General features: G+C 38.3%; 1 protein-coding gene across 4 annotated transcripts in view; it reads left to right on the top strand.

The window, feature by feature from the left end:
* CUL4A (cullin 4A) overlaps nt 1-21,136 on the top strand; it is a 38,755-nt gene extending 17,619 nt beyond the window's left edge. For all 4 annotated transcript variants that reach the window (XM_076360595.1, XM_076360587.1, XM_076360604.1 and 1 more), the window contains 12 exons: nt 2,666-2,733; nt 5,714-5,832; nt 8,425-8,617; nt 10,068-10,172; nt 11,650-11,760; nt 12,101-12,186; nt 13,202-13,309; nt 15,079-15,192; nt 16,397-16,502; nt 19,330-19,502; nt 20,361-20,513; nt 20,811-21,136. In XM_076360595.1, coding sequence (XP_076216710.1) covers nt 2,666-2,733; nt 5,714-5,832; nt 8,425-8,617; nt 10,068-10,172; nt 11,650-11,760; nt 12,101-12,186; nt 13,202-13,309; nt 15,079-15,192; nt 16,397-16,502; nt 19,330-19,502; nt 20,361-20,513; nt 20,811-20,906 — 1,432 coding nt within the window. In that variant the 3' untranslated portion in view covers nt 20,907-21,136. The remainder of the gene's footprint in view (nt 1-2,665; nt 2,734-5,713; nt 5,833-8,424; nt 8,618-10,067; nt 10,173-11,649; nt 11,761-12,100; nt 12,187-13,201; nt 13,310-15,078; nt 15,193-16,396; nt 16,503-19,329; nt 19,503-20,360; nt 20,514-20,810) is intronic.
* Nucleotides 21,137-25,238: the final 4,102 nt, after the last annotated feature.

Below are 25,238 nucleotides of genomic sequence, written 5' to 3'. Positions count from 1 at the left end.
CAGGTGTTGAGTAATAATGTGCGTTTTGCTGGGGTAAGAATGTGCATTCAGGAAGTACTGCAGAGTCACTGACATGCTATAAACCCATATATAATTTGTCCTGCAGTAAGCTGTTGCTTTTTTTTTTTTTTTTTTTTTTAAGAAAGAACATAACAGTTAATAAAGAACATAACATTTTATTTTATTTTTTGGTTTTCTGGATGATGTATTGGCATTTCATTGAGTGTTAAAAGGATAACTGAATAAAAATTATCTTTTTAACTTACTATTTTCTTCAGACATCCTTTATATATACTCACACACATGTTCATTGTGTGTCATGGTACATATTTGAACTTGAATCTTCTTCCTGTAAATGCTGATTGCAGTGTGACTAGCTTTTTCTGGCAAAATCAGTCACATTAAAATATATGGAACTATTTCTATGTATAAAGTTAAAGCATATATATATTTATTTACTGATTAAGTTAAAAAACAGGTTGATATCATTATGTTTTCAGTCTAGATATACATCAAGTCCTTGCTTTGAATCTCGTCCTTAGTTAAAGGCTTAGAAACCTACTTTTAGAAGGCTTCGCACTAATTTCCTTTCTTTGCATTAAGAAACAGCAGTTCTTAAAATTAGTGCCCTTGAGTTGTCCTCAGGTCATACTGTCTTTCCGGGTGTGCATGAAAAGAGCAGAAAGGACGTTAAATTTAGTTACTGGGTTTGATCTTGAGATGGAAATGATACTTCCAGGACAAAACGGTCATGGGAAACACCATTCAAAATACTTCAAACCAGATTTATGCGGCACGCGGAGAGTGTGTTTTTGCAGCCCATAGAGGGATTTATTCGGCCCATCAGTACATGTCTCTTTCTGGACAGCTGACCAGAATAAGCATGTCTCCTGGTCAGTCAGTAGATGACTGAGGTAGATGACTTTGAGGCCGTACAGAAGGTACCTTCAGGCTCATTCATCAGCTAGCAGTCAAGATAAATACTCATTCTGTCTGTCTGCTTGTTAGGAAATAGTGCTCTGCCTTTCAGTCTCAAGCAGACAAATTGTTCTTACTTCCCCTGCAGGCAGAATAGGTCTTCTGGGGCAAAGGATGGTATTTTATACAACCTTGACTACTACTGCTGTTGTAGACAATCAGCAGCTGTAGATAGCAGTAGTTGGAAATTTCAGGGAATGTGGAAGAGACCATAAAAATGGCCGTATGTGTTAAGACCAAGGGTCTGTCTAACTGGTATTTCATATTTGTTTATGACCACTGAAGGGAAAGAATAGAGTAAGCGTATGTGATGGCCTGATGCTCTCCTAGTGTCTGCCTGATTTCAGCTCAGGGTTATTTTCTCAACCTGATGTGGTTTGTCTGTTTGGATCCCTTTCAAACACTTGCACTATCTCACTGGGATTCACATAAGCTTTTCCATCTGTGCCAGCCTTTGGCAAAGCATTCCACCGGTGCACTAGCCATCACATGATAAATTGCCTGCTTTTGTTTAAGTCTGGCTCCCAGTACCATCACTGATGACCCCAGTTCTTGTATTGGAAGGGAAAGTGATCAGTCAGTTCCCTTCCGCCTTTTCCCTGCCTGTCAATGCACTGTATCCCTGCTAAGTCATCTCTTTCCCAGAAAGAAGAGTCCTAACACATGCAGTTGTTTCTCTTGTAGCTGCTGCAGCATACTTTGATCATCTCTGTTCCCGTCTATGAACCTTTCCAAACGCTAATTTAATCCTTTTAAGATGAAGGGACTAAAACTGTGTATTGTATGGAAGGTCAGGCAAATCATTGGTGGGGTGTTTCAGGAAAGGTGGCGTTTTAGCAAAGGTAGGGACATAAAGTAGATGCTGCTACATAAAAGGCTTCCATCAGTCCAAGTTGAGCACCTCTCTTCTAGAAAATCTAAATTAAGGCTCTGAGAACCAGTTTTATAAAACTTAACTTAGAAAGAAATGGTTGGTCTTTTGTTGTCATATTGTAAGCAGCGGTAGAAGTTTAAACATTGAAATTAATTATTCCTTTGTACTTCAGGCATTTCTTTCTTCTTTTAGGCCATAAAAGATGTAAAGGAAAACTTGCCATTATTTTTCAGTCCTGTCTAAAGTGAATGTATCAAAAAGAAATTTCATTAATAGTAAAAAGTAGGGAAAATTCAAGGATAATTTTAAAATGTTTTGCAAATTTGAGTCTTGTGGTTCTAGCTCAATTTATGCTTATGTAGGTGCATAACACAATTAGGTGAAAAGTTTGAGTTTTGAACATCACCAGCGTGTATTGTCTTTTGGAGTTCAAACCCTTGGAGGTTTTTGTTTTGTTGGTTGGTTTGTTTGCTTGTTTGTTTCCAAGAAAATGTCAATTTGACTTTTTTCCAGAAATGTTTTTGTATTGATTTTTGGTATCTAAGCTTCTCTCTTCTACAGGATAAGAACTTGCTTTTTAGTATTCAAACCTGAATTTCTTTTTTAATTGCATACATGGTTTATTGTTTTCTTTCTTGACGTATATCACATGTGACATTTTTGTCCTAAATTGTAGCTTCTATTTGAAGTAGAAAATTGTTGATTTTTTTTTTTTTTTTGTATTATAATGTAAGTTATTCACAAATACACTGTAACAGGAGGCAATTCCCTTATACTCTAATACTTCTAATATACTTTTCTTGCCTTATTTAGGAAACCACTGATTGCTTGTGTGGAGAAGCAGCTACTAGGAGAACACTTAAAAGCTATTTTGCAAAAAGGTATTTTTTTTAAATTAATGGAATCTCTGATAAGCGACAGATTCTCATACTCTGCAATAATGATAAACTCCGCAGCTTTTATTTAAGGAGGTATACTAGCCATGGGAAAAACTTCCACAGATACAGAAAGCTGACCCTATGACTGTTACCCCCACTGTGACAAGTAAATTGTATATGTGGAAACAAATATCTAAAATATAATTTCGTATTTGTAAAGGTTGCTAAACCTCCTAAATCTCCTTTGACTTGCAGCAGTGGGCTTAGGAATTAAACCTTTGGAACTGCTTATTTCCTAGAATTACATAAACTTCTAAATGAGAGCTGCAGTTACTGTCATAGCTTCTTTTATGGGATAATCACCCAGCTCAAGTGCAATAGCTTCACATATTCTTGTGATTGTATAGTTCAAGAATCGTGAGTTATTGGAACTGACAACATTACAAGGCAATGAACTTTCATATGCTTTTGTCTGTGTTTTACCTTTTGTCTGGCAATTTCAGATAAGAGCTGCGGTCTCCTTAGGAAGTCCTTGTTCAGACATTAGTGTCTTCAAATCACCGTTTCTTTGTACCTCTTAACTTTTAATCTCTCCTTTTTCACTAAATTTCTGGGCTTGGTCAGTATCCCCTGATCTTTTAATACTTTAAATGATCCTTTCCTTTTCCTGCAGTAGCCATATTTTAGGTTTTAGATCTTCTAGCAAATTGTCCGTACATCTTTGTTTCCTTTACTGCTGCAAAACAGATGTCCCTAGTAGTCTGGTATCTTCGAGCTCCATCACGTCCATATTTGTTAATACTTTCAGGTTGTTACACATAGCCCTTTCACTTCTTGCTTTGTCCCCTTTAAAGATAGACATATGCTCACAGTTTTCTCTGAACTACTCTGGGAATAGGTTATTTCACTGTTTTCAATACATTTATAAAAATAAGCGTGGTCACTCCATCTTAGCTTATCATAAACAGAAGGTAAGAATAATTAATTTTTTGTTGATATATGTCAATTTTGCTTGCTCTTTAATTCAAGTATTATTTTTAAGTAACTTTTCCAGTGACGCTTTTGTTTAGCAGTTGGCTTAACCAGAAAGTGTGTGGTCTTGTTTTAACCTGAACTTTTTCTTGGTTTATGATGTATATGTACCATCCATGTAAATACGGAGAGATTTGTATGTTTTTCTAGTTACTACGTTTTAGGACTGTAGTATTGTTGGATCAGCTTTTGCATTCTATGTCTGCACTTTAAAAAAAAAAAAAGGGAAAAAAGAAATAGTAAAAAGAAAAAAAAAGTAAGTCTAACATCACTTGAGTTGCATAACTTTCTGCATTCATCTGATCCAGGGCACACTGTAATTTGCTTATATCATCCTAGTATTCCATGCAAGTAGAAGAAGATACTGCCTTTTGTAGGTTTTGTTCCTTAGGAGAAGGCACGTGATGTAGTCAGTTTGATATGGGGCGGGGGGGGGGGAAGCTTACAAATGCAGGGTATGTATAAGAAACTTTTTTTCTTGTATTATTACAACTGCCATTGACTAGATATTGGTGGGTTTTTTCATGGTGAATATAATAAATTTTTCCAAGGCTGTGGCAGTGCTTTCTGGAAGTTGTGTGAAGCCTTGTCTCAAAGGACTTTCCTATATGTCTTTTTCATTTGTCAAGTATATGAGAAAATAATTATTTCAGTTGCACAGCTCATATGCCAGAGGAAGAGGGAAGGTTAAACTTTATAATCTAGGTTATAACAAAGCAATTAGTGTATTGGTATCTTTAAATGAATAGGAGGTGGTGCTTGGATGTGATGGAATTGGCATTTCTTAATTCCCTATTCAGTGCCAAAAGAACACCAGTCACTTGTATTCAAGACTTTGTAATACGTCATCTTACATACATTTAAAATATGTCCATTCTTCTGATATCTCAAAAGTTTAGGCATATCTCAAAGTTTAGGAAATCTCAAAATACCATGCAAAAGTTTACCTGACATCATTCTTGAACATTGGTTGCCTTTCTGAACATGTAAGTTATAATATACATTGGAAGTATTTTTAAGATGAAGAATATAGTAGAAATGGGATAATTCAGTAGTGATTTAAAATCCTTTGTTATCTAATACCATTTAAAAATTGGGATTAATGAAGTATATTTTGTGAAGTAGGACAGCTGTACAGTGTCAACTACACTGATGATATGAATTGTCAACCTGTGTAAAATCAAGCTTTCTGGATTTTAAAAAAATCCCATAAATCTTTGATGCTACCCTCCTGTATTACTGAAGCCTCTGTCACCAACACCAGACAATGTATCTCTGATTACACTGGGACTATGTTCATCTGATTCTCAAATGTAAAAATGTGTCTGTAGTTGTTATGCTTCATGTTTTGCCTTGAGCTTTGCTTCTCCATTCATTAGTCCAAGGCCTAGTCTCTTGTAGGGTGAATTGATAAAGGCAAAAGTTGCTTGGAAGGAATTTGTAGTCTTGTGTTATTCCATCCGTATGAGCACAGACAATTCATAGCACGTTCTTAATCTAAAAAGATGGCTCACCACACTCCACAGAAAAAATCTTGCAAAGTATTTATCTTTACTTTAAATTTGGGGCAGTTTACTTAGCTTACTGTTTTCTGATATTCTTTAGAGGTTCTGTGATATCTCTTGATAAAACTGTACCCTTCAAATCAAGCACTGTTCATAAACGTTCTGCAAAAGGCTTACAGTCAACACCTTGTTGGGAAAGTACTTCAGTTGAAATGATTTTAAAATACTATACCATAAATCATTTCAGCCAGTTTAAGCAAGGGGACATGTTAACCCTGAGCATATCACTTGCTTTCAGAAATTTAGTCTTAAAAAGTTCATACTTTTTAAGTGCACTGGAGGGTCTTGCCTTTTATGTATTTCATACAGATTTTCTAGTATCTTTCTAACTGTATTTATTCAGCTGTGTTCAAATTTGCTCTTTCTTCTAATTTTATTTTTTTTAGGACTTGATAACCTGCTCGATGAAAATAGGATATCAGATTTGACCCAGACATACCAGCTGTTCAGCCGGGTAAAAGGTGGGCAGCAGATCCTTTTGCAACATTGGAGTGAATACATCAAGGTATTTCAAAGATCTCTTATTAATGTCAAAATTTATGCTGTTAGATATTTCTTGTATCAAACCCAAGAATAATACCATGTAGGTGTATGCATCAAAATTCTGTTTTAAGCAAATACAGGGAGAGATGTTAATGCTTCCACCCTGGTAACAGTCACATGATGAGAAACAGCAACACCTAAGTTTTGGGTTTAAATTTCTACTCAGAAATTGCTTTCCTTGTGGGTTTGAAGGTTATACAAGAAGTTATTTTGGTTTGCTTGCTTTTAAATAGAGCCACATGCACATGTGTTTAGAGTATGCTGGATTGTACTACATGTTGTGTTTTGCTACAAATACACTCAACTATTTACATATCTGCAAAATCAGTGGAACATCAGAATGTAGCTATTCTACTGCAGGCTAGCAGTGCTACATGTAACCAACCTACAGCAATGCTGATGAATGTTTAAGCTATTTTGAACGGAATACTCCCCTTGAAAATAGTCCATCAAAGTTGTATTTAGATGCTTCAGGTTTGTTTTGCTAGGTGCAATATGCAGGTAGTATGCTGCCCCAGAGAACTTGCACTCTAGCGCTCTTGCAAGATGAAAGCAGGAAAGCTTTACAGAAGATATTTCTCTCTGGAGTTGATAATTCCCAATGTGGTAGTTCTCTCCTGAATTGCCCAGGTGTTCACCAACCTTCAGGACTAAGTGCACAACATCAGTTCGTTTCAGAGGTGCCTTTCCCACACACCCGTGTCGTGAGTTCTGCATGGCGCACCAGTGCCCAGCCCACGCGTGTGGGACATAGTCTCCCCTCTGCCCCCAGAACCGAGATGGAGTTTGCTCCACAGGGTGTTGTCCAGTGTCCCCATATGCATGCAGTCTGTGGATCCACAGGCAGCTGGGCCAACTGAACAGCTTGCCGTAGCCAAGAAGGAGTATGTTTCTTCCTTGCTCCCAGATCACGCTCCTGACTTAATCCTTGTGCTGCCTGCCACTCCATACACTCTTTTGTGATCTGTTTTAGCACATTACCTGGGCAAGGTCAGTTTTATGCCAGGTTTAGTGAGCTAAAGAGGCTCACAGAAAAGTCCTGGTGCTGGCCCAAGGAACAAAGCAGGACTTCGGGACAGGTAGGAAAATAAGGGAAGGAGGACCAGAACCTCCCCTTTCACAGCAGCAAGTTGTTAAGTTGGCTTATCGTACCTTATGTCTCGCAGAATCAGACCTTTTATGGCTTTTCTTACAGACTCAAAAAACTGGAAACCATTTTCTGTAGTGTCAGTAAATCTCCTCCTTTCAAACATTCTGAACGACAGAACGCAGTAAAGCGAGGTTTCAAGAACTTAACTTTTATCTTGTGAGCCAATGTAAGAAAAAGCACAGAGAGCATGCCACTTCTCACTGGAGTGAAGGTCTGTGCTCTACTGTAGTCACTTTGTTATGATTTCAGAGGTGCCACTTAGCTTTCTGTATCTCGGTTTGCCATTTGCAGAATGGGGGAATGCCCTGCAATTTATGAACGTAACTGGTAGAGACTGTGAGATGTCCAAATGCTGTGTTAATGAAGGGGAAATTGTGCTAAGTGTGGATATGTGGTGGACTAGATGATCTTCAGAGGTCCCTTCCAACCCAAACCATTCTGTGATTCTGTGATATACGTATTGAATCTAAGGACCTTGGGCAGCCTTGTGTTTGTCTTGCTTCACTCTGAAATGTTACTTGAGAAAGATCACAGTGGATAATTGGATATTGAAGTGGAAATTCTGAGGTTTGGGGAGGATTTCCTTCTCTCTCTTTGACTGGTGGTGTGGCTAACATACTTTAGTTGATGAAAATGCACTGATTGAATACTGCTCTGCTGTTACTGTGCAGATGTTCCTCTTTCTCACCTTGGAAAACTGGTCATTCTGTCTAGGGCGCTGATCAGTGTTACTAAAGCAATAGTAAATTGTCCGATAGGTTAAAATCCTCCCTTACAGGATATTTTGGTTCATGAGACAAATGGTATTGTATCTCTAAGATAATAAATCTAGGAACAAGAAAAGCAAGTCAAGTCTGTGGCTGCTTCTTGCGGATGGGAAGGTTTTGTTTTATTGCAAGTCAGCTAGGTTTTTTGCTTTTAAGCCCTTGCTGAAAGAGAAGTCTTGGAGTGATGAGCAGCAGTTGAATTTTTGCCACCTGTTCCATCAATAGAGCTCTCTAGTGGATTTAAGAAAAACAGTGCAAAGTTTCCCGTTACGCTTAACATTTTTGAGGCAGTTTCCACATAATTTCTCTTACATGAATCATGTAGTTCTGTATCTAACTGTAAACTTGCGCATCATACAGTCATGTCTACTGTGGATTTATTTATTTGTTTGTTTGTTTTAGCTTTTGTCTTATATATAAATAAACTTTAAATCAAACACTAACGTTTGAAATCCATTAATGTGTGTCTGGGTTTTTATTTTAAATTTCAATACATCTCATTTTTTGAAGTCGTATGAGTAGCTCTGTAAAAAAAATTATTATTTCTAATGATAAATTTTATAAGGGTGAATGTGTCTGTTGGGGGAGATAGGTAGCGCTCTAAAGTATTTTATTATCAAAAGTGTTTGTTTTACAGAACTTTGGGACAACAATAGTGGTTAATCCTGAAAAGGACAAGGATATGGTGCAAGAGCTACTAGATTTTAAGGATAAAGTGGACCATATCATAGAAGTGTGCTTTCAGAAAAATGAAAAATTTGTAAACTTGATGAAGGAGTCCTTTGAAACATTTATCAACAAGAGACCAAATAAGCCTGCAGAATTGATAGGTACACAAATATTTTTCTGTAAAATATTTCAAAAATCTGTAGAAAGCATGATAAGATAATGCTGCTGAGTGTGCTAGTGCAATAGTGATGCAGTACGCATTCTGCTTTAGGAGACTTGTTTTTGGGATACGGGGCAAAAGTTAACCTGGGAGCGCTGCGGGTTCGAAAAGCTTGGGTGTGCTGTTAGGCGTGCACGCAGCGTCCTGAGGGAGCATGCCGACTTCTGCTGTCCCTGCGCTCTGCTTCCTGCACGGTGCCTGGTGCTAACAACTGCTCAGAGAGCGTAACGCTGGTGCTACGAGTGGAGTACGTGGTTAGGGGGGAGAGTAGCTGTGGCAGAAAAAAGGGAGCTGTTTTTAATTGTGGTGGTAGTAGAGTTCTTTGGACGTTATGGATCCCTCAGAAAGGACTAAGTAGAGCCCGTCTATCTGCCTTGAAGGCTGAAGTTGGGAGAACAATTTTAAAGCCTTCAGATACAAGGAGTTTTAACAGAGAAAAAAATTCATTACCTTGAAGGGGGAACTGGTGCTCATTAAGGGGAAAAATAATAAAAACATCTTAAAGATGCTATTATTGGGTTTATCCCTGATCTGGCAAAAGCTGTTCTGACTGTTTTGCCTGCAGCAAAACTGGAGCTGTGGCATTTTACACCGGGAGGGGATCCCACTCCTTGGTTGTTTGTTTCCTCTGTACTTTCTTTTGCCTTTATTCAGCTTATTTTGTGGCTTCCTTCTAAAACCAGCTTTATGTAGGACAAATTGCACAACCTAGTGATACAGGTTAAAGCCATGATACGGGCTGCTGTCGTTTGTGGATTGTGGTGTTTCAGCTCCCGCAAAGGTTTCCTTCTTACGCAGAAGGTTGTACAAGGATACTAATGTGGCTTAATAAATACTTAGCTAAACTCATGGCTTAACCTTATTTCTGGCATTCTGAAGCTACTAACTTGAAAGCATTGCTTCTGTTTAAATTTTGGTATGTTCCTACCAAGGAGCATGAGGGACATGGTAAAGGTCTACAAAAATATAGTCCTCTTTGTGTTGTTTGTTTCTGTTTCTCATAAAATACATTCATATACATTGTACGCTTCCAAAACATTGTCTTTCAACAAGTCATGTGCTTGCTATGACTATGACACAAAATGTGGGAATTTCTAATGCATTAATTTTAACGATTATATTGTATTCTTTTTTTTTTTTTCTTGGACGGTTCCTTTTTGTGATATTTTTCCATTATGGCAGTAGTACAGTAGGGCTCCATCATTCCACTGAGCATAGGGATGGGAAAAGGGAAAACAGAAAATTTAACACTTATCCTATATTTTAACATATAGTAATGTTTAACATATAGTAATATTTAACATACAGTAATATTTCAAGTGGTAAAAGCTTAAGTTAGTTATTTTAGATAATTTTTTTTAAAGCTGTTAAACTGTTTTATTTATTTGTAGCAAAATATGTGGATTCCAAGTTAAGAGCTGGTAATAAAGAAGCAACAGATGAAGAGCTGGAAAGAATCCTTGACAAAATCATGATCATATTTAGATTCATTCATGGTAAGAAATATCGGTTCACAGTTGATGCACTTAAAACTGTTTTCCTTGCTACTAGCAGAACTGCATTTCCCTGCCCACCTCAATATGTCATAGGTGCAAAGTACATGAAAACCCAGCAACTAATGACTTGTCTCTTCTCATCGTGGCTGAGAATGAACGCAGAGGAGGGCTCAGAATGGTGGGAGAAAATGTTCCTGCTGTGGTTTACTGCCTTTGAAATGCACTTCCCTAATGTATGTCCCTATCTGAGCAAAACCCTTGAATGTGTTAGGAGAATTTTTTTTTTTGCTAGGTAGGATATCTGAAAAAAAAATGTGTTGAGTCCAGTAGAGATGCATGGTCACTGTTTTGAGGGAAGTGGGACATGTATGCTGGGCTGGGGTGGAATAAGCAGGAACTACCCAATTAGTTTGTTCTGAGATCTGTGGGGTTCTTTCCTCGTAAAATCCAAAACAAGTACAATATCATGGGAAAGCAGACAAGAAACCAGTCATAAAGTAGTATCACTTGCATCGTGATTTTTGTCAAGCGCAAAGGATATCGGATGGAGATGGTGAATGAAAACAGTATCACTGGCAACTTGTCAGCCTAAGAGATTAATTTCTGTTAATCTGAAACTTTGACCAACTCTTTTTCTCTTAATATTTTTTGTAGCACTGAGCTAAAAGTGCAAATTTATTTTGAGCTATCTAGTGCGTAAGAGTCCTTTTAAGAGCAGATGATAATTAGTAGTTAGGTTCTGGGCACTGGACTTTTCGATAGTAATCTTGATGCTGTTTCATGAAACAGCACTTTACCAGAGGGCAGGATGGAGAAGGAAGGGTATCAGAGGAATCGCTACATTGGAAGGTGTTTGCAAGGAATCAGGAGGAGCCGCTGTAGGCTGTGCAAATAGTGCCTTGAGTTACAGTGAATTTCTTCCTCTTAAAAGTGAAACAACTTGCTGCTATCTTTGCACTATCAATAGAAAAGATTTGCTGCAGCTCTGGTTTAAGGTGTGAAAGTTTGTGGGTGTCTGTGTGACTTCTTTATTTCAAAAGGCTATTGGCAAACCAAGTGAGAAGACTTCTCTCAATTTGTCTTCACTTCAGGCTTTTAAAGATTATTTCTTTAATACATAGGAACCCTTTTTCTTTTTTTAATTTTAATAAATCGGACCACCGGAGGGAGAATGTTCTTCTGGACCCCAGAATAATTTAATGTGATTTGTAGCTCATCCAATGGGAAATACAAGGCAGCCCATATTCCTGCGAAAAAAAAGAAGGAACTAAAAATTGTGTTAAGTATGTTAAGAAAATAATTAAAATATAAAAAGAACAAGTTGTCTACATGTTTTTCTTCGCTGTTGCGCAGTGAATATTGTTCTGCTGATGAACATGTCAGGAGAAAGGTTTGTGTCACAAACCTGAAGTGCAAATGATGCAAATAGAATGTATGATTTCAGTTGTATTTTATTTTTGTTTCAATTTCCATACAGGTAAAGATGTGTTTGAGGCGTTTTATAAGAAAGACTTGGCCAAAAGACTGCTGGTTGGGAAAAGTGCATCAGTAGATGCTGAGAAGTCCATGTTGTCAAAGCTTAAACATGGTAGGCGCCTTCAGATGTGTTAAATTTTTATTACTTCTTGGCACATAAATTGGAATCCTTATTTTCTCATGCTTTAAGAAGTGACAAGCCAGATTTTAAGTAATAGCTGAGCATATCACAGCTTTCATTGTGCTCAAGAGAGAACTATTGGGCTGACCTCTTAGATATCTGACTGTTTCATTTAATGTACCTAGAGAGGACCAAAATCCTTAAAACATGTTCCTGGTTGTGGGTGCTCTGGACCCTGGCAAATCTGGCTCAACTGTCTCAGGTTAAACCCTTACTGCTTCTTCCGTGCTGCTTTGTAATCGTGGGATCTTTGCTTTAATTCGTGTGACAGAATGTGGCGCTGCTTTTACCAGCAAACTGGAGGGCATGTTCAAGGACATGGAACTGTCAAAAGATGTCATGGTTCAGTTTAAGCAGGTACATTTAGCTTGTGTTCATGTGCTAAATTTTCAGTAGCGATGGGGAAGCACTGAATGGTGCTACACCTTGTATTAAGCGAAAATAAAACGAAACAGCATTTGAGCAGGTCCTGGTCATAGTAACAGACTCTACTTATAGCTCTATTTATAGAACAGAATTTATTTATTGTATATCTATTCAGAGAGAGTCTTATTTTACAGTTTATTTGTTTATTTGTAAATTACAGTCTAAATACCACATAGTAATTTAGCTATCTAACATACTTTAAAGTCCATATCCCTTCATTCTGTAAACTGTTGCTGCTCTGATGAATTCTTTGTGAATGACCCACACCAGAGGAACCCCTTGAAGGTTGCTAAGTGCACAGAAACCATGTATGTCTCAACCCCAAAGCTTCCAGCCTGTTGGTGACCGAGGGAATGCTTGGAGGAAATACTGTACATGCTCACCCTGTTGTTGCACTTCTCCCTGGGTACCTGCTTTGGGGCCTTACTGGAGACAGGATACTGGGGTAGAGATCTGATCCAGGACACCTGCTCCTGTAAATAAATACTCTAGGGACTTCTCTGTCCCAGACTTTGCAGCCTGGCTTGACTGATGCTGTGCTCAAACTGTAAGAAAATGCATTGTCTAACAGACGTGTGGAAGTCCCAGAGGATCCTTTTGGTCTTACAGTTCTTGCCCAGGCTTCTGATCGAGAGCCTTTCTTTTGCTTTATTTGCGTGTGATTGAAGTTCCTTTGACCTTAATACCCTGTAAAGACGGTGGTCTAGGATACTTCAAGGCATGTCGTACTTTTTACTTCCAACCACTTGCCGTGTTTTGAAACTGGGGATGGGAGCAGTAAAGTAATGAAATTCAAAACCATGGTAGAGCATGTCTAACCAAGGATGTGGCCTGTAGAAATTTTTCATTATTCTACCAACTTTAAATTTCTAATTTAAGTATATATATTTTCTAATTTAGCATGCAACTTTATACTTGAACGATTTTTTTGTCTCTTGTATTTTAGTATATGCAGAACCAAAGTGACCCAGGAAATATAGACCTGACAGTAAATATATTAACTATGGGATATTGGCCAACTTACACACCAATGGAAGTCCACTTAAATTCAGAGGTTAGTGTTTGAATTCTCCTTCTAAATGCACTTTACGGAGTGGAATCATAATCACTATCATAGGGTGAACTAATGCCTTCATTTAATGTTTTTTCTGCTAGATATTTAAGAGCTTTAACTTAGTATGTTTTTTCCAGCTTTTTAATAATAATAATAATAATAATAATAATAATAATCTAAAATCAGTATTAAAATAAAATCAGTGTCCTATTTAACATTGCAGTCAAGCACTTAAAAGTTCAAAACTGGACAGTTCACCTTAATTTAGTCAATCTTTAACTACGTTGGTTAGGCATTTTGATCTAGCCAATAGCTATGTGTCATGGTTTAACCTCAGTCGGCAACTGAGCACCACACAGTCACTCGCTCACTCCTCCCCCCCCCCCCCCCCCCCGTGGGATGGGGGAGAGAATTGGAAGAGTAAAAGTGAGAAAAACTTGTGGGTTGAGATAAAAACAGTTTAATAATTGAAATAAAATAATAATAACAATAACAATAATAATGTAATAATAATACACAAAAGCAAGTGATGCACAGTGCAATTGCTCACCACCCACCGACCGATGCCCAGCCAGCCCCCGAGCAGCGGCCCCCCTGGCCAGCTTTCCCCAGTTTATGTACTGAGCATGACGTCACATGGTATGGAATGTCCCTTGGGCCAGTTTGGGTCAGCTGTCCTGGCTGTGCCCCCTCCCGGCTTCTTGTGCCCCTCCAGCCTTCTCAGTCAGTAGAGCATGGGAAGCTGGAAAGTCCTTGACTAGTGTAAGCATTACCTAGCAACAACTAAAACGTCGGTGTGTTATCAACATTATTCTCATGCTAAATCCAAAACACAGCACTGTACCAGCTACTAGGAAGGAAATTAACTCTATCCCTGCCGAAACCAGGACACTATGTTACTGCACGTTCTTTTTTTCTGTAAGATCCTTCCTCTGTTCCCTGCAATGTGTCTCACAAAACTAGCCCCTGCATTTAAATGGCATTTGCCTGAAAAAAGATTGCTTCCAAGTTGAGAGATTTTTGCAAAGCCCCTATCAGTAGTGATTTAAGTTGAAATATGTATTTGGAGTCCTGTTTCCTGCAATACCTTGCTTGATCTGAACAAGCACTTCAGAGACTAAAGGTGTTAGCAGTGTTCCCATTCAGTTCAGAAGCTGTGGAAACTTTTGTGCTTTTGCTCCTGTGGCGTCTGTTCCTCCACAGCAGACTACTTTGGAAGGATCCAACCTGAGCAACACGTCATGAAAATGGAGGGGTAAAAACCCCATGGAAATAAGAGGGTATGAAGTACTGGAATCAGACTTGAATCTGTATAGGGCAAACTAAAGGAAGAATTTGGGAGCAGATGGTAATAGTCTGTGTATAGGTGTGAGATGTATGCTTCTTGTCTTGTGACTCCTTGGTCAGATGTAAAGTCCAGGACAAAAATAGTATTTATTTTAGAGGTTTAAAACCCTTTACGGGCGGCGGCGGTATTTTACTTCTATTATTAAAAAAAAGCAGCAAACAACCACCACCTCCCCCACGAGAAAAAAAACAACAAAAAACCCAGGGAAATAAAAAGCTGTACTTGAATTGAGGCTTTCTTCTGTGCACAGTAGTACCGGTGTACATAAGAGCAGAATTTAGCTCTTCAGATTTAGTTTTTCACATAAACACTTACTATGAAGCATTGTTGAGAACCACCAAAGCGATTACATATGTGAAATCATCTGGCATCACTGCACTGGCATAATACTAATAAACTTTTTTATCTCTTTGCTTTACAGATGATAAAACTTCAAGAGGTATTTAAAACCTTTTACCTGGGAAAACACAGCGGTCGAAAGCTTCAGTGGCAGACCACTTTAGGGCATGCTGTCCTAAAGGCGGAATTTAAGGAAGTAAGTTTGCTTGTTTAATGCTTAGCCCGTTGGGATAAAATTTAAATCAATTATTTGGAATCTAGTCATGCACTGTATTTTTTTATAAAGGTAGTAACATTCCTGTGGAGGAACAACTGCAATCCAATACTGTTATTTTGTATAGAAAGTATAGGCTTTTTATAATTAAACTGAAATACTACCTAGCTCACGGAAGACGACGACGTGATACCTTCTGGTAACATTTGTATTTGTTTGATAGGAATTGTTGCTCATTCAAATAAAGAAGGTTGTAATAAAGCAGTAAATTAATGAAAGAAAAAAAAATGTAGCATCTTTTTATTTTTAATACGGAATTGTTTTGATCATAGAAATACTGGCGACACTTCTAGAATGCTTCACTGATGCAACAAGAGACTGAAGGGTGTTAGTGATGTAATGACTGTGGTTAAAATTTAAATGCTTGTTGAATTATTTAAGTCTTAAATAACCACATTGTTTCTTAATGTGGTTTTGTTTCGTCTCATGGAATATCTTGCTAATAATGCAGCTTAATTGAGCCAGAGCAAAGACCCCCCCCAAAAAATGTATTCTTTTACTAACTTATTGTGAATATGAAAGTTAGAGGTTTAGGCATTATGTAACAGTAAGCTGGATAGGTTTGTAGCTGTCGATTGACAGAGGTGTTTACAGCTCTCTGAAGAGTTTGAGTTATTAATTTCCTTTCCATTGCCTGTTTGTACAAACATTGTGCTACTGATAATACTGTCACTCTGTATGATAGTAAACCAACATTATCTTCTGTTTCTTTCATCTTTGATCCAACGCCGAGATTTCTTTTGTATTAGTTTGCTCATCTCTATAAAATGAAACTTCGGTGAAGTATGAAGAGATTTGCTATTGATGGCAGCAAAGCCAGAATTTCATATATTGTAATTAATATGAAGGAAATGATGTGAAGTAAATACAAGGCCATTCTAATGAGCTTCTGCTGTGTGCTGTATTGCTACTGTTAGAGCAGCAAAAAAAGAGGTTTTAAAAATATCCTGTTTCCTCGATACTGCATTCAGGCAGATTCTTCTGTGTGCTAGGCATGCTAAAATGCACATGTCATCTTCTAGAAATAAAAGAATCTGTAGCTTCTGTAACTTGTCAGATTTGGAGGATACAATAGAAATTGCTTTGAATATTACTTCTAATTATTTATTTCGTATTTCTTTTTTAGGGAAAGAAAGAATTTCAAGTATCGCTCTTTCAGACATTAGTGTTGCTTATGTTTAATGAAGGCGATGAATTCAGTTTTGAAGAAATTAAAATGGCCACTGGTGTAGGTAGGAAGAATACTTTTTGATTCTTAAATTTTTTTCATCGAGTGATTGCCAATTATGATTCGGTATGTAAAGGCTTAATTTTAAGAAATTTGCCATGATCATTAGGACAAACTTTATGAGCCAATAATATATAGACACCAAAAGAGACGAGGAAAACAGACTGCTGGTACTTCCTAGTGTAGGTAAAATAGATGCTTCACAAAATTAACAGTAAGAGCTGTGTAGCATATGATACTACTAACAACCTATTAGATTTACAAAATGTATCATTGCAATTCTTAAAATTCAAGTGGTGATAAAGACTGTTGTGTGTACAGATTATTTTTGTTCTACCGCAGTTTCAAATAGTATACTTTGAAAACGATCTGTTGTAGAATACTGTCATTTCGGGGTGATTCAAGAGAGTATTTTCAATTGAGCTGTACTGAGAGCTTGCCCACCTGTTTTCCATTCCTGTTGCTGGAGTGCCCCATTTACAATAGGTCTCATTTGTTAAGAAGAGCAGTGGCCAGTAGGGTGTATACTTCGTAGCTGTCTCCCTCTGCACTTGAAACCTGAAGGCAGAAATGACAAAGAAAACAGAGGAAAAGTATAGTTTTCTCTTTAGCCACCTGCAGTATCTACCTTCTGTGTTCTTATGCTCTTGGGTGGTTTCTTTTTTCAAATTTTTACACTTCCTTGAAACAGTTACAGGCATTGGCATTAAAAATGGTAACTCTATCATCTCTTGACTCTCTGGAACTTCTGCATCAACCAGCAGGTCATACCCGGTAGCCCTTCATATGTTCAATCTTAAGATCAACCCAATACAGCAACTGCTGAAGGAGTATTTGAACCCACACAAGTACTAAAATATTGTAAATATATTTACTACAATACTGTAAAATGGGGATATCAAGAATCCCCGTGGTTCAGAATGATGCGCTGCAGAAGGCAGTACGGCCCAGGTGCTCCACCTTCTCAGCCTCGAAGCTTCAGGTTGCTTAGTCATCCACTCCATTAATGCTAAGGGAGCTGAAGAAAACTCGTGCCAGTGTGAATGATAAGCATCAGGATCGTCCGGAGAGGCTCATTAGGTCAGAGTACAATGGTTACAGAACAAACATAAGTTCACGCAAGCCTGATCCAGATCCTGCTGTACCTCGGAGCTTGCATTCTGGCCGCCTGACAGCAACAGATAAAATCTGCTGCATGGAAATCCATTACATTATAGCACAATAGAAAGGATTTCAGTAGACTGTTTTTAAGGCAGCTGGCTAGAATTGATTGATAGTTGGGAGCTATCTATATTATGTTATGTCATTGCACTGAGTGCCACGTCTGTGTTTCTCTCTCCTATGGGGAAATAGTGTAGGAATGCAGGTAATGAGGACAGTTCATGGTCCATGGGGTTCCCGTGGGGCCAGGATGGATGACATAAAATCTCTGTCTTCCCAGGCTCTACCTACACAAGGCGTTCGGAGCTGCTTTAGAGAGGTCCCATTCCCACCTAGCAGTCTCCCTACTTCTAAAGGAGAGGAAACTTTATGGCCAGAAATGATCTGAAAAATAGGTCCGACACTGCGCCCTTCCTGCCTCCTGCTACTTGGATGATCCTTTCGCTCATTGGTAGCCTGCTGAAGGCTGGTATCCCTGATAGTTGGAGAAAAACAGATTCAGTTATTAGAAAAAGTAGCTGAATTTGTGATGCAGCTGCTTGGTGAATTGACCGCTAAGGGCAGAGGTGCTGACAGCCAGACTCTCAGAGACCGACCTGGATGAACCAGAGGTCCTGGCTCATGGATACAAATAACACAGGACAGGGTAGAAATCCTGGAGGGCAAAACCTGGGCATTAGGGTTGCCATAGAAACCGTTTCTAAATGTTCTGAACACCATGTGCAGGGCTAGACAGGCAGAATTGCAATGTATGTTTGAAAAAATGACGTATGGAAGAGGAGGGTCTGGATTTATTAGGAAGTAGGAAAGCCTTTGAAACAGGGGGAACCTGTACAAGAAGGATGGGCTCCATCTAAATTCAAAGGGAGTGAAGCTGCTGGCACGCTAAAATATTTTAGAGAGTCTGTAGGGTTTGTCAGACTTCTCCCTCCACCATCTAAAAATAACAAAGTAGGTCTAAGAAGAGTTCAGAGAATGGGAATAAAGATGGAGGACATGGGACAGCTTCTTTAGAAGGAACAGCTAAATGTTAGGACTAAACTAAATAGACCAAAAGGTAAATAGGTATCAGTGAATAGGGATTTGTTTTAGACTTCATTTTATCTGCTTTATCTTTATAAAATTTTCCTCACCCACTTGTTTCCACTACTTTCCTGTTGTGGGGGAAGTTTGTCACTGTAACAACCGTCAGCTCTGCCTTCCCACAAAACATCTTCCTATCAACTTAGACTCCTTTTTATTATATATTTTCTGGTGTGTGTTAAAAACAGTGATGAAATCATAAAATGGGTGGCTTGAGTTTCTTGTCATCAACTGATTTTTTTTTTTCTTCTAAGTCCTGTTACTACCAAACAAAACTAAAGCAGTAAATCCAGGCTCACGTTAATGTGAGATCTTTTCTGAAACTACTTTCGGATAGAAAGCAACCGAGATGAGCCTGAGTCTGTCTTCCTGACACGTACAGTTCTGTGCGTGCTCTCAGCACTTACCTGTGAAAGATGCGAGACCAAGCTTGAAGGCTGTAAGTTGTTACCTAATTGCAACTGAGCTGGAAGAAGGCATTAACATAAACCCAGTAACTTTTCAATTGCATTTCTAGATTAATCACTTGAAACTCTTCATGTTAATGTTTTGTTCTGCTTTCTCCCATACTTTGAACTTCTTCACAGAGGACAGTGAATTAAGAAGAACCTTGCAGTCTTTAGCTTGTGGAAAAGCACGAGTATTGATTAAAAATCCAAAGGGCAAGGATGTAGAAGATGGAGATAAATTCATCTTTAATGGTGATTTCAAGCATAAACTGTTTAGAATAAAGATCAACCAAATCCAAATGAAAGAAACAGTATGTATTTATTTTTTGCGTTCATTCTGTTTGCGTTAACTGTTTATCCACATGTCCCACATGAAGAGACGGAATCTGCATTTCCTCTCATAGTTTTTGGATATGGAGAAAGGAAACAGGTATTTAATTTTTTTGGTAGTCAGGATGACTCGCAGAGGCAATAAAGATTTTAAAACTCACTGAAATCGAAACAACTTGGGTTCCTTCCTGTGCTTGCAAATTTAAATGCCTATATATTAAACTGATAGGATCTTGTAAATGTTTCAGTTCATCTTAGAAGTTTTCGTGGTGTGGCTGAAGTGTTGGTATTATATTGAACTCATGAATCAAATGTCACCATGTCACTTCTTTTCTTTCTTTAACAGGTAAGAGAGTTACTAAATTCAGGGTTGTCCCTGTTTTTGCAGTGAATGTCTTTGTTGTACTTGAATCCCAATTCTTGACACAAGGTGACATGTTTTAATTAACACCGAGTTGTTTCCTTTTTGCCTTTGCATATTAAAATCCCTAAAAGTCAAATTGGAGTTGTTTGATACAGAATACTGCTTTATTTGGGCTGTCAAACTGTTATGTGTTCTCTCAAAAATCTGCCGTGAGTTTTTAAGGTTTAGTTTAATTTATCAAATAGATTTAAAATAAGGCATACATTGTTTTTTTTCTTAATTTTATCTTTGGCTTGCTTTAGCAGTACACTTCAGAATCACTTAGTTCTTAGCATGCAGTAGTGCGTGCATCTGTCTCAAAGATGAATACGAATACATGAGTTTCATCTCATTGGAAAGGTTAACTATAGAAATTTAATTGATAAAAAAATAGCAAAAAAGGTGATATGATTTGTGGTGTTGTATTGTTCTTTAGGTCGAGGAACAGGTCAGCACAACTGAAAGAGTATTTCAAGACAGGCAATATCAGATTGATGCTGCTATTGTGCGAATAATGAAGATGAGAAAGACTCTTGGTCATAATCTCCTTGTTTCTGAATTGTATAATCAACTGAAATTTCCCGTAAAGGTAACTGATTTTGTTTTTCAAACCATCCTAGGATTATCTAAAATAATGTAATATATTTTTCCATTCAGCTGGTCCATAAGAGTAAGAAATGTGAAATACGTCTGAATCAAATCCAAAGATTAAGGTATTAAAATGAGTGTGTGAACAGAAATAAGCCAGACTGGCAGTAGGAAATTCTATTTAGAGATTTACTATGGCGCATTTTCTTCTGTAGCTGTTAGCAGTCCTGTTTTTTAAAATGTAATATAAATGCAAATATATTTTTAACTGTTTTACTAATCTCATCTTTTCTTGTAGCCTGGAGACTTGAAAAAGAGGATTGAATCTCTCATTGACAGAGACTATATGGAGAGAGACAAAGATAACCCCAATCAGTACCACTATGTTGCATAATGAAGAGGAAATACTTTTACTTAAAAAAAAAAACAAAACCACAAACCCAAAAAATAGAAACCAAAATCATCCACATATATCTTCAGGACACCGAATACCTATGCTGGTCCAGACTTTCCTTTTAGCAGATTTCAGGTTGATGTGTATTATTCAACCAGCTGCATGCACTGCTGTGGAAGAGAAGCAAAATGACATGTTAATTGTTCATTCTTGTCAAGACTCCTTACCAATTTTAAACATCATATTTTTTATTTCTTTTAGTTACTCTCTTGTTCTTTTGGGTTCTTCAAAATTTAGATTTACAGTTTTGTTTAACGCTGTCATTGAAGTTGGATGGAAAGGTAAAATTACCTGTGTGAGAAATACTTCTGTGATGGATGCAAGTCTGGTTTCTTCATTTATGTGTTCCTAACTGCATCCATAAAGACCCTATATGCTGCATTCTTTAGCTACAGTGACAACTTGGGTAACTTTTTAAAAACCCTTAACTGATGAACACTTATGTACAAGCAGTGTTGTTGAAATACGCTGAATTTTTGAAATTATGCACCATGAAAACCCTTGAAGTAGTGTTCAAATTTTCCTTCAAATGATGATAAACTTCAGTCTGGTTTGCTTAAATCAGGTTTTGAAGTGAGACCCTTGAAGTGCCAAGAGGACAACTGCGTTAATGTGTGTAGTGAGTTGTTGGATTATTTAGCTAAGATATGGATTATTATTTTATTACTACTGCTGCTGGCTTGAGTGGCAAAGATTAGATCCGAGTCAAAGAGGCCCTACCTCATTTTAGGGCAACTGGTGTTTATCACTGTTTATGTAATGGCCGTAACATTTAGTTTTGCCTTTAAAATAACATACAGGGAACCTACTGTACAGCGTGCTCCACTTTAAAAAAACAAAACCTTTTTTTTAAAAAGACTTTTATGGTCTCGATATTGTGAAAGCATAGTTTTTTGTCTTGAAAGACTAAGGATTTTGTGAGTACTTTGTTACATATTGTATATATGTAAGTTGATTTGAATTAAAGAATGAAAGACACTGTAGATCTGTTAGATAATTGTAACTATAAGGAAGACGCCTTTTGTGGTAATACTTACAAGACTCTGTTTATTTTCTGGATTTGCATACTGGTGTGTTTCATTCTGAAAAAGAGCTACCAAAGGAGTTTGGATCATGGCATAACTGAGAATTTAACCGAGCAATATTTTCTTGAGAGATACCTTACTAAGTTTATGTAACATGGGGTTTGTGCATCAATTAAAAGGCCACCACCTCTTCTTAAAGTAAACATTGCAAAGAGTTGACATCTTGTGGATTTACATATTAAAGTCCTCGTTCTGTCATCAGGTGTCATTAATTGTATTGCATTCTTCTGAATTATTTTTGTTCCCTTCGTGTTTAGAAGCTAAACACGTTTAGTTTATTGTATTTAAAATATATTTAATATTGTAATTTAATGTAGACTTATTTTAATATTTGAACCTTCAGTTAATGCAAATAAAATCTTTGATGCGTATTAAATATTAATTTCTTAGCCTTTGTGAGAATGTGGCACTTCGGTTTATTTGTGCAGTTTGTTCTTTAGCGTTAATTATACCATTCACCTTGTAATTCACTTCCTATGCGTATGGAAGCTGATCCGATCCATCTTGCTAGACTTCTGAAACAAAAAGGAGTAACGTCATGGGCCGAGGGCTTTATCTACACAGAAAGTTGGCAGTAGTAGGCAGTAACTGATACCAAGCAGTGAATGTGTACTGCCTTCCCTTTCTGAACCCCAGCTTCCTGGTTCAGTGGTTTTAAACAATAGATTAAAAGCAGCGGTGTTAATCCTGAAGATGACCGAAATGGTTCTGCCTTACAAAGCAATGTTAATTGATTAAAAGTGCTGAGATGTGCAGTTTTTCTTAATTGCCATAGACTAGAGCTCTTTGGCCAAATTACTCTGGTATAGCAATTAAAAATGAGTTGTTCCACAAGCAGTGGAAATAATGAAGCCCGTCTTTCCGTGATGTATGCCCTTTGTCCCCTACTGTATCATCCCCCAAATAACCTCAAGCAGCAGTACTGCAGAGGGTTTTTCTGTTTAGTTCTGCCTTTCTGCTCGTGGGAGCACTGGTTTTGTTCTCCTTTATCCAGCTGCTGATCTCCGCCCATCCCCTTACCCCCCAAACCTACAGAGAATGGAACGATGTCTGAAGTTTTTTACTCTTCCAAATGGGTCTGAAAGTGGCTTCAGAGTTTCAAAAGCTATGGGAGAGAGGGACAGGCCAGGTGACCGCGTCTCTCTTTTTCTCAGGTCCTCATTCTTAATTTGATTTCCTCAAATTTCTCTTCCTGGGACTTTGTACGTGCTGAACCAAACAGGTAAGCACTTAGTTTATTAGTCAGCGTGGTAGTCGCTTCTTCATAGCAAAATAGCTGCGTTTGATTGCTTTTTGATAGCTGGTGGTAGAATTTGGCTGAGCATCCAGTCTCGACCAGTTGTTGGTTTGATGTCGGCTATTTGGTTCACATCACTCCCCTGAGTGTATTTGTGCCCACAGGGCAGCGGTTGCTAAACGTTTCTTCCTAGACAATCGCCCAGTGTTGAAGACATCAGGCTGTGGCAAAGTAGCAGATTTCCTCTGTAGTGCATCTATGTTCAGAAGATGTCTTGAAAACCTGGATCTTGGCAATTCAGCATCCTCAGAACAAATAGTGTAGCAGCTTCTTCGGAGTGACAAAAATAACAGCAGGAATCTGGGATATGGGTAGGGGCTCTCCAATCTTACCAAAACCTTCCAATTTTAACTCGAAACTTTCCAATTCAACTCAGTTTAACTTAAAACATTCAGATACCTCATCGTACGTTACATGTATTTAAAAAGCAATTTTCCTAAATGTGATGCCCCGTCATCTAGCCCAACATTTCCTGAGGGAAAGCAAGTGTGAGAATGCAGGCTGATGGCTGACTTGCAGGTGCTTCCCAAGTCTGGCAATTACAGATCTCCTCACTAGCCACCAACAGCCTCCTTCCTGCCCACTCCTTGTGTCCTGCTTTCTTAGTTCTGTATTTTAGCTTCCCCTGTATTCCCTTATCTGAACCTGGGTTTATCATTTAACTCCCTTGGTCTGCTGCAGCTTCTTTCTTCCTTTCTTTGTGCTATGCATCTTTGAAAAAAAAACTACACACCTTTCAGGCAACTTTAGTGCATCGATTTGTTACGCAGATAGACCTATTTGTAGGTTTATGATCTTCGGCAGGTGTGTTAGGGAGAGCGGACTCTGTACCTTTTCGATAGATAACCCTGGTTATCTATTCCTAGCAAGTCTCTGCAGAAAGAAAATAACCCAGTGAAGTCAGATAATACACAGCAAAAGGCTACAGGAAAAATGGAGTCCTGTTTCATGGAAAGTCTTTCCTGGTAAAAGTTCCCAGCCTGTACTCTGTCTGCCATGCTAGTATTCTGCCTCGACTTTGCAGAACAGTTTGTGTTGTAGTAACGGCTCCTAGATCTTGTGGGCATTTCCCATGTTCTTCCCCATAAGCAGCCGTTCTGCATCCATGGCCCCTCAGGGCCAGGAGGTGTACCACGGTTAATCTGGAACTGCGTGCGGGTTGGTTGGCCAGCAGCTCTGTCAAACAAAATGCGTAAGGGCTGGATACGGACTACATTTCCCTCAGTGATGGCACTAGTTTGGATCTCCGGGCTGGCTATATACCAGCTTTTACAGAAGCTGTAACTTTATGTTTGTTTATGTCTTACCCTGCTATCAAGTTTGATTGATGTTGGCCAACAAGTTACTGAGCAATGAGGCTGATGGCCAACATGGTTGCGTAAGACTTGTTTCATTAGGAAAGCAGGCTAACAAACACCCTGGTAATATTTCTGCTAACAATGACATAGAGACTGGGTTTCGTGCAGTCTCTATACCACTATAAAAGGCTTAGTAAGCTAATGATCCACAGCGCGTAGGATCAACATCATTCTCTGCTGATAGCCTTATGTTCTTTACTTACCAATTTCTTGCCACAATATTGTTGCTTGATACAACTTATATATTAATTGGTAGTAATCCAAGCATCTATCATTTGTCAATTCTAGACGCCTACCAATTTTCCAGTGGAGGGGCAGACTACTGCACAGCAAGTTTAAACCTGACGTTGGGCCTCCCTCTCTATTTTGTTTTCTGGCAGACTTCAAGTAGTCCGCAGACCTTCCTCCACTCCCGGTGCAGGTTCCAAAAACAGTGATCAAAAAATGAAAAGAGCTGATGTCCCAACTCCATTGACCTCAACTCCTCTGCAGATGACTCATTCAGACACTTGACCAGAGCTGTTCCTTACGA

The sequence above is a fragment of the Aptenodytes patagonicus genome, chromosome 1, assembly GCF_965638725.1.
Source record: "Aptenodytes patagonicus chromosome 1, bAptPat1.pri.cur, whole genome shotgun sequence".
Lineage (NCBI taxonomy): Eukaryota > Metazoa > Chordata > Aves > Sphenisciformes > Spheniscidae > Aptenodytes > Aptenodytes patagonicus.
Note: the sequence above shows the minus strand (reverse complement) of the source record. Positions and strands in the feature narration are given on the sequence as shown.